This window comes from Coffea arabica, chromosome 6e (assembly GCF_036785885.1).
Source record: "Coffea arabica cultivar ET-39 chromosome 6e, Coffea Arabica ET-39 HiFi, whole genome shotgun sequence".
NCBI classification, from domain to species: domain Eukaryota; kingdom Viridiplantae; phylum Streptophyta; class Magnoliopsida; order Gentianales; family Rubiaceae; genus Coffea; species Coffea arabica.
The window spans coordinates 28976253-28985573 of record NC_092321.1 but is presented as its reverse complement, the minus strand read 5'-3'; the positions used below and the strand labels follow the sequence as shown (position 1 = coordinate 28985573).

The 9321-nt window shown below is 37.6% G+C and overlaps 1 protein-coding gene and 1 non-coding gene across 2 annotated transcripts; one reads left to right on the top strand and one right to left on the bottom strand.

The window, feature by feature from the left end:
- Positions 1–1307: 1307 nt before the first annotated feature.
- On the top strand, positions 1308–6650 carry LOC140009840 (uncharacterized). The gene is made up of 5 exons (XM_072056175.1): positions 1308–1547; positions 2301–2855; positions 2970–4056; positions 4315–4407; positions 5572–6650. Exons 1-5 carry the CDS (start codon positions 1308–1310, stop codon positions 6648–6650), a joined length of 3054 nt encoding a protein of 1017 aa, XP_071912276.1.
- Positions 1845–1951, bottom strand: LOC140010077 (small nucleolar RNA R71). Its single transcript, XR_011817344.1, has one exon. It is a non-coding gene; the product is annotated as a small nucleolar RNA R71 (small nucleolar RNA).
- Positions 6651–9321: the final 2671 nt, after the last annotated feature.

Sequence of the window (9321 nt, the reverse complement as noted above, 5' to 3'; positions counted from 1 at the left end):
TTTACCTTTCTCACAACTTTTACAGCTATTTTGAGGGACAGAAATCGGTGGCACATGCTTCTGCAATAAAAGAGAAGACCAAATGAGTGTGGACAAAAGGAACATCATATCTTTGACTTCTTTTTACAAAATCTAAGTGGAGGAAATTATGAAGTGAGAGGAATGGAATTTCTACCACCTTTTATGCAGAAACACAAGGGAGAAGCAGGGATTACCATACGTAGCTAGTTTTTCATTTTGTAACATTTTTTTCTCTCTAGATAGGAGTACTTGGAGAAGCATTTTTTGGAGAGTTTTCACTTGTAATCATATTGTGCAAGAACATAGCAGGAATTGGAGAGCTTCACCTTCAATTGGCTAAGCTTTCTTTTATCTTTCTTATACTTGTACTTTATGATGTTTTGCATTAATAAACTTGTGAATTTGATTGTTAAATCATTCATGAGTAGCTAAACTCCTTCATCTAGGGAGTAGATGAAACTTATGGCTAAATAATACTAATTGAATGTGATTTACACTTGTTATATCTTGAGTTAACTTGTCTACTTGTGTAGCTGTGATTTCTTGTTATTGATTGATCACCAATAACTTGTTTACAGTTGTTATTGTTCAATGAGAATTGGTAATAACAATGGAAACACATGAGTAGAGCTTGAGTTGTATGTTCATGAAAATAGAAATACACTTAAGTGGATTACTTAGTATTTCATGAATTAAAACAGAGTTGTAGTAGTATTTCACCATGGAAATAGGGAAATCTATATTGCTCTAAGCCATTTCATCATGGAAATGAGACTTGGTAATCTTGGAAATAAATCTCTGGTTAAGCAAGAATAATAGCAAGAAGTAAATCCATTTATTTGTGTAGTTTATGCCATAAGTGGAATCTACATCCCTAGAATCTTCATTAAGTGAAATTTCTCTATTTGCATTCAGCATTTGTTAAACTAGATTTGTATATCAGATTTGTAGATTACAGCATTAGATTTTCTCTGCTCAAAATTAATTGTAAGTCTAAATAATAGAGAGAACAGGGGCTTAGTAATTGTTTAAATTGCTCCTCGTGGGATCGACCCGATACGCATCTTGTACTAAAATTGTGACCTGTATACTTGCAGTCCAACGGGTGTAAAATCGGAATTAAACTTGCATTGATACAAAAAGAACCCGTCAAGTTTTTGGCGCCGTTGCCGGGGAGCGGCAATATTAGGGCCTAGTCATCTCTATTAATTTAGACATTTTCATTGTTTTTATCCAAGTTGTTGAATTAAAACTGCAAAAATTTCTCTTATTTTTATTTGTAGTGCATGCACCGATCAAATAGAGAAGTTGCACATTTTGATCCTGAAATTGAAAGAACATTGCGGAGACAAAGGAGGAATACACTGCATCAAGAGGAACAAGAGGTTTGGCAGCCAATAGAAGATATCTTGATAGAATTACCATTTGAAGAAGAAATGGCGGAAAATGACCTAAATAGGCGAGTTCTGCGAGATTTTACTATACCGGGAACACAAGGTTCACAAACGAGCATAGCAAGGCCTGCGGTAAATGCTAACAACTTTGAGATTAAACCATCACTTATCCAAATGGTTCAACAATCTCAATTTGGAGGTAATGCAGTAGAAGATCCTAATACACACTTAGCTACATTCTTGGAAATTTGTGATACAATTAAAATGAACGGAGTTAGTGATGATGCTATAAGGCTAAGATTGTTCCCATTTTCATTGAGAGATAAGGCCAAACTTTGGCTACACTCTCATGCTCCCAATACTTTCACTGGATGGGATGAATTATCAAGAGCATTCTTAAATAAGTATTTTCCACCAGGTAAGACTGCTAAGCTTAGGATGGATATCACTAGTTTTAGCCAATTGGAAGGTGAATCATTATATGAGGCATGGGAAAGGTTTAGAGATCTGCTTCGGAAATGTCCACATCATGGACTGCCGGAGTGGTTAATCATACAAACCTTCTATAATGGTTTAGTTTTTTCTACTAAAACTATGATCGATGCAGCTGCAGGTAGAGCTTTAATGGGTAAAACACCCCAAGAAGCTCATAATTTGATAGAAGAAATGGCAGCAAATAACTACCAATGGGCCAATGAGAGAGATAATACAAGACGTCACGCAGGTATGATAGAAATGGACACTCTCAATATGCTGAGTGCTCAAATGAATAATGTGATGAAATTGCTAAGTAGACAAGGTCCAAGTTCATCTAATGCACATGTAGCATGCTGTTCTGTATGTGGAGGTGAACATGATACTAATGAGTGTGTCGATTCTGAACAGGTACAATTCGTCAATAATTACAATCGTAATGCTCAAAATAACCCCTACTCGAATACTTACAATCCGGGATGGAGAAATCATCCAAACTTCGGATGGAAGGATCAAGGAAATCAACCAAGGCCAACCAATCCACCGGGATTTCAATCAAGGCAACAACAAGCTGAAACTAAACCTGGTTGGGAGATGGTAGTGGAAAAGCTCACAAAAGTTACTTCAGACAGATTTGAGCGAGTAGAAGGAAGGTTGGACCAACTCACTACAATGTACAGGAATGTAGAGGTCCAAATTGGTCAAATTGCTAGTTCGTTGAATAATCGAAATCAAGGCGAATTACCTAGCAAAACAGAGGTCAATCCTAAGGAGCATGTGAAAGCCATTACTCTTCGTAGTGGTAAGCAATTAGAAGATCCTCCAGTGATGGAAGTTGAAAAAAATGAGAATGAAAAACAAGAAGGAAAGCAGAGGAACCAAGAGGCGATAGTGGAAGAAAATAGTCGGGAGGAATCAAGAGAAAATCAACCATCATCTTCCGCTACCATTCCAATACCCCCTGCGGTTCCATTTCCACAAAGATTAAAGCAAAATAAGTTTGATAAAGATTTTGAAAAATTTGTTAAACTTTTCAAACAATTGCACATTAACATTCCTTTTGCCGATGCTATTTTGCAGATTCCGTCTTATGCGAAATTTCTCAAGGAAATCATGACTAGAAAAAGAAAGTTGGAAGACTGCGAAACAATAGCATTAACAGAGGAATGTAGTGCAATTATTCAAAATAAGCTACCACCGAAGTTGAAGGATCCAGGGAGTTTTTCTATACCTTGCACCATAGGTAACGTTGATTTTTCTAAAGCATTGTGTGATCTTGGTGCTAGTGTATCATTAATACCTTTAACGGTGGCTAGACAATTGGGTTTGCATGAGCTTAAACGCACAAATATTACTTTGCAACTAGCGGATTGGTCTATTAGATATCCATTGGGAGTGTTGGAGAATGTATTGATAAAAGTTCAAAAATTTATCATTCCAGTGGATTTTGTGGTATTAGATATGGAAGAAGATATATCTATGCCAATTATTCTAGGTAGACCATTTCTAGCTACTGCAGGTACTATTATTGATGTCAAAAATGGCAAGCTTAAGTTTCAAGTAGGTGAAGAAGAGGTAGAATTTAATTTGAATGAAATGGAAAAATACCCTTCTTTTACCGATCATGCTTATTCTATTGGCACAATTGATAAACTAACCCAAGAGATGAGTCAAGTCAACTTTGACTTAGATCCTCTTGAGTATTGTTTAATGAGTTTAGGTAAGCAAGAAGATGTTTGTGAAGAAATTGAAGAATTGGCCAAGTACTTGGATTTTCAAGCACCTTATAAAAGGGGTAATTTGTATGAAAGTCTTGGCCAAGGAAAAGGGTTTTCACAACCTTCAGAAATTGAACCTCCAAGGTTAGAGCTCAAGCCACTTCCGACTCATCTAAGGTATGAATTTCTTGGAGAAAATAAAACTTTACCTGTAATTGTTAGTGCTGACCTTGATGATGAACAGTGTGCAAAGTTGTTAAGAGTTCTAAGAAGGCGTAAGAAGGCAATTGGATGGACAATTTCAGATATTAAAGGTATAAGTCCTTCTATATGCATGCATCGCATTTTATTGGAGGACAATTGCAAACCAGTGGTGGAAACACAAAGAAGACTCAATCCAAACATGAAAGAGGTGGTAAGAAATGAAATTCTTAAGTGGCTTGATGCAGGTATAGTCTTTCCTATCTCCGATAGTGTTTGGATTAGTCCAATTCATGTGGTACCAAAGAAAGGTGGAATAACTACAATCGTGGGTAAAAATGATGAATTGATTCCATCTAGACTTGTGGTAGGGTGGAGAGTGTGTATTGATTATCGTAAGTTAAATACGGTAACAAGAAAAGATCATTTTCCCCTACCATTTCTTGATCAATTATTGCAGCGAATAGCTGGATATGAATTTTACTGTTTTCTTGATGGTTTTTCAGGATATAATCAAATAGCTATAGCTCCAGAGGATCAAGAAAAGACCACATTTACATGTCCTTATGGCACTTTTGCCTTTAGAAGAATGCCATTTGGTTTATGCAATGCTCCTGCAACTTTTCAACGATGCATGATGGCTATTTTTTCTGATTATATTGAGAAAATTATGGAGATATTTATGGATGATTTTTCTGTGTATGGTTCATCTTTTGATCAGTGTCTTCATAATTTGGAATTGATTTTGCAGAGATGCGAGGAAACAAATCTTGTACTGAATTGGGAGAAATGTCATTTTATGGTAAAAGAATGAATTGTCTTAGGACATAAGATTTCCTCCAAGGGAATTGAGGTGGATCAAGCCAAAATAGAAGTCATCGAAAAATTGCCACCCCCAAGCAATGTCAAGGGGATAAGGAGTTTTTTAGGACATGCTGGCTTTTATAGACGTTTTATTAAAGATTTTTCTAAAATAGTAAAGCCATTATGTGATTTATTATGTAAAGATACTCCTTTTCAATTTAATGACAATTGTTTGGTTGCATTTGAAAGGTTGAAGAAGGAATTGATTTCGGCCCCAATTATAACTTCACCCGATTGGTCAATACCATTTGAATTGATGTGTGATGCAAGTGATTATGCAGTTGGAGCAGTTTTGGGACAAAAGAAAGAAGGACGATTGCACGTCATTTACTATGCTAGCAAGTTGCTAAATGAGGCACAACTCAATTATGCAACGACAGAAAAAGAGCTATTGGCAGTGATATTTTCTTTGGACAAATTTAGATCCTATTTAGTAGGATCTAAAGTCATTATATATACGGACCATTCAGCTCTTAAATATTTGCTGCATAAGAAGGATGCAAAACCTAGACTAATTCGGTGGATTCTTTTATTGCAGGAATTTGATGTGGAGATAAAAGACAAAAAGGGATCGGAGAATCTAGTTGCAGATCATTTATCACGTTTGGAATATATCCCAATCAAAGATCAGGTTCCAATTCAAGAGAATTTTCCGGATGAGTTTGTCCTAGCACTTAGAAATTCTCCATGGTATGCAGATTTTGCTAACTACTTGGTCAGTGGAGAGATTCAAAAGGGGTTTAATTATCATCAAAAGAAGAAATTCTTACATGACGTCAAAAGTTACTTTTGGGAGGAACCATTGCTATACAGACATTGTGCTGATGGTATGATACGTAGATGTATTCCTGAAGATGAGGTACATAATGTTTTATATCATTGTCATAACCTTGAAACAGGTGGTCATTTCAGTACTTCAAAAACGGTGGCAAAGGTATGGCAATCAGGATTTTATTGGCCAACTATGTACCGAGATGCTAGGGAATATGTTAAAAATTGTGATGCATGCCAAAGAACTGGAAATATATCTCGAAAAAATGAAATGCCCCTGACTACGTTCTTGGAAGTTGAGTTATTTGATGTATGGGGTATTGATTTTATGGGACCATTTCCGAGTTCATATAATAATAAGTACATTCTCTTAGCAGTCGATTATGTTTCCAAATGGGTGGAGGCCATTCCTTCACAAACTAATGATGCTAAAGTTGTATTTAAGTTCCTTAAGCGGAACATATTTTGCAGATTCGGAGTCCCAAAGGCAATAATAAGCGATGAAGGTAAGCATTTTTGCAATAAAATCATTGACACTTTGTTGCTTAAATATGGATGCAGGCATAAAAAGTCACTCCCTTATCATCCTCAAGCCAATGGCCAAACGGAGTTGGCCAACCGGGAAATTAAGCTCATTTTAGAGAAAACGGTTAACCGCTCGAGGAAAGATTGGTCAAATAAGCTTGAAGACGCTTTATGGGCATATAGAACGGCATTTAAAACTCCATTGGGAATGTCTCCATATAAGCTGGTTTATGGGAAAGCATGTCATTTACCTGTAGAAATAGAACATAAAGCTTATTGGGCTGTTAAGGCTATTAATTTTGATTTTAAATCTGCAGGTGAGAAGAGAATGCTTGAGTTAAGTGAATTGGAGGAATCGCGGCTAATCTCATATGAGAATGCCAAGATTTATAAAGAAAGGGTGAAATTTTGGCATGATAAGCACATTCTTCCTAAACACTTTGAAGAAGGGCAAAAGGTGTTACTATTTAACTCAAGGCTAAAATTATTCCCTGGGAAGCTTAAATCTCGATGGTCCGGGCCATTTGAAGTGGTTAGCATGTTCCCATATGGAGCAGTGGAAATAAAGGGTGAAAATGGTGCCCCATTCAAAGTAAATGGCCAAAGATTGAAGTTGTATTTGGCCGGAGAACAGGTTCCTAAAGGAGTAATTTACTCCTTAGAAAATGCAATGGAGAGTTGAAGAAATTATAGGAGAGCCGAGCCAACGACTATAAACAAAAGCGCTTGTTGGGAGGCAACCCAATAATAATAGTGTATTTGTTTTTTTTTTGTGTTTCTTACATTTTGGTGTGATTTAATGGATTAATTAGATGTATTTCACTTGTTTGTAGGAGATAAGGGAGTTTTATCATCCATCTTGGAGGTGCACTTGAAGAACATGTTGGCAGGGAGTTTTTCTTACCAAATCGCGTTTTAAGTGCTTAAAATTTCTATGCCTATACATACATTGTGCAATTCAAGTGAGTTTTGGTGATACCATGGTTATAAAGGTTCATGGATTCATTTGATGTGTATTTAATGCTCAAAAATGCCATTTTGATATAAAAATGCAAAAATGATCAAAGAACCTCACCCCTTGATTTTCAATGTAAATGTGTTTGTTGTGTTTTGAAAGGATGGATATTGTGTTTAAGGTATATTGCATGTGCGTGGGAGGTTAGAATTGATAACAGGTTTGTCCAATGTGTATTTTGGATTTGGCCGGAAAAAAAATAAAATTGCAGTTTCTGCAGTAAAGTGCAGAGAAATATGGATCCGAGCTCGGATCCTAAAAAACCCAGACAGATATGACCTCGGATCAATAGATCCGAGCTCGGATCTTTGCCAACCCAGATAGATCCGAGGGATCGTCTGTGTTTCTGTTGAGACTGATCCGAGCCCTGTCGGATCCGAGGCCTTCCAGAAAGGATCCGACCTCGGATCGGTTTGCGATATGTGTGGAACCGAGGGTTCGGTTCCTCATTTTCCAGCTTTCCTCTCATTCTCTCTCCCCGAAACCCTAGTTCCCCTTTCTATTCTTCCATTTCATCCGTTTAACCTCTAATCCTTCAACACAAAAACATCCCAAACACTCTTGTGAATATAAATCCTTAACAATTTTGTAGCAAAAACATCAATTTTGTGGGTTTTGATCTTCGAAAAGGGGATTCTGGCCGAACGGAAATTCTTCAATTTGGGGGGTATTTTGGCTCGTTTCTGTGTCAGTTTTTGCATCATTTTCATCCTCCACCATCAATCTACACATTTGAGGTAACAATTTGCGAATTTCTTTGACATTTTATAATTCTTATTTTACATATTTCTAGTTTTTGGGAATATTATGATAAATGCATATTTGTTGGAATTTCTTGATACAATTGTGCTACATTGTGCTTAAATAGATTGTTACTAATATCTTCATGCTTATTTTTGAGAAAACTATGGATTTGGTGATATTTTGTAAGAATTTTTCTCAATTTTTGGGCTTGAGCATTTTAGTGATTTATACTCTTGAATTTTGCTTTCATTAAATATATGAACTTGTTCTGAGGAGCATAAATCACTGTAATATCAATTGAAAATGATATATCATCATTCGAACAATAGCTCATGGGGTAAAAGAGTGTGTTTCCGATCAAGTTAAGCACATTGAACCACTTTTACTTGAGATAAGTAGCATTTGTTTGGATGAATTGGAACTCATGTGAATGTAAATTGAGTGTTATGAATTGGATTGGAGATATTCTCAAGTGTTTGAGTCTCATTCTTGCAAACGGATACACTTTTCAATTGTTAGCACTTAATATGCATGAAATGATTCCTTTATTGGGAATATCCTTTCTAAATGTGGGAATTGGATTTGAGAATTGTTAGGAAGTTATTTGTTTAATTTTGGGTACATTTTGGCAGGGAGTTTAACCCTTTTTCAAGGGGAAACTCTGCCGAAATTTTCTTAAATTCTCATTTCACATGTGTGAGCAAGTTTCTATGATTTCTAATGAATGTTCATCTTATTTTTGAAGAGGAACTATGACTCGCACAAGGAGGGCTCGCATTCGTACTCCTACTCCTTCCTCAAGTGAGGAACACACACCCTCTTTGCATGAGGAGTCACCTGAGGAAGAATCTCCTTCGCCGGAGCCGCCACCTCGCTCTCGCCGGAAGACCACGTCTACTAGCCGTGCCGAGCCACCGCCGGACTACGATACCACACGTTCACCTCGCTTGAAAACCAACAGTGGTATGAAGCCGGACTGGACAAGGAGATCATAATCGAAAAACATTTGGCAGCGGAGGTGGATGCGCATTATCACATTTCGACAGCATTCAATCGACTTGGATGGAAGAACATCCTTCAGTTGCCCAAGTACTACTACCCCAACTTGGTGCGGGAGTTCTACGCCAATGTGGAGAACAAGCAGAGCCACAGTGGCAACCTCATCGTCTCATGGGTTCGAGGCAGGAGAGTGACTCTCAATCGAGATACACTGAGAAGCTTCGTCCAACTCAAAGATGCAGGCGAAGATGTCAAATTGACCAAGGAGTTCACGGCTCGAGACCCTTGGCAGGTGGGGGAGGCGGTTGGACGCCTAAAGGGCCAGTATCGAGAGAGAGGAACTGCAAAGAAGCTTACAGTTTACGCCGATTCTTTCGAGCATAGGTACCACTTGATTTTCTACCTCTTTGCCTTCAATGTGGTACCAAAAAGAAGTGGAAAACGGGAGCTCCGCAACAGTGATCTCTACTTCTTGGACAAGATGATGAATGGTGTGGGTGCGCAGTTGACCGGTATTCCTCTACCCAGCATTATCATCAGCTATATGCGGACCACAGCTCGCATGAGGGCCGGCGAGACTTGCTTCGGATTCCCT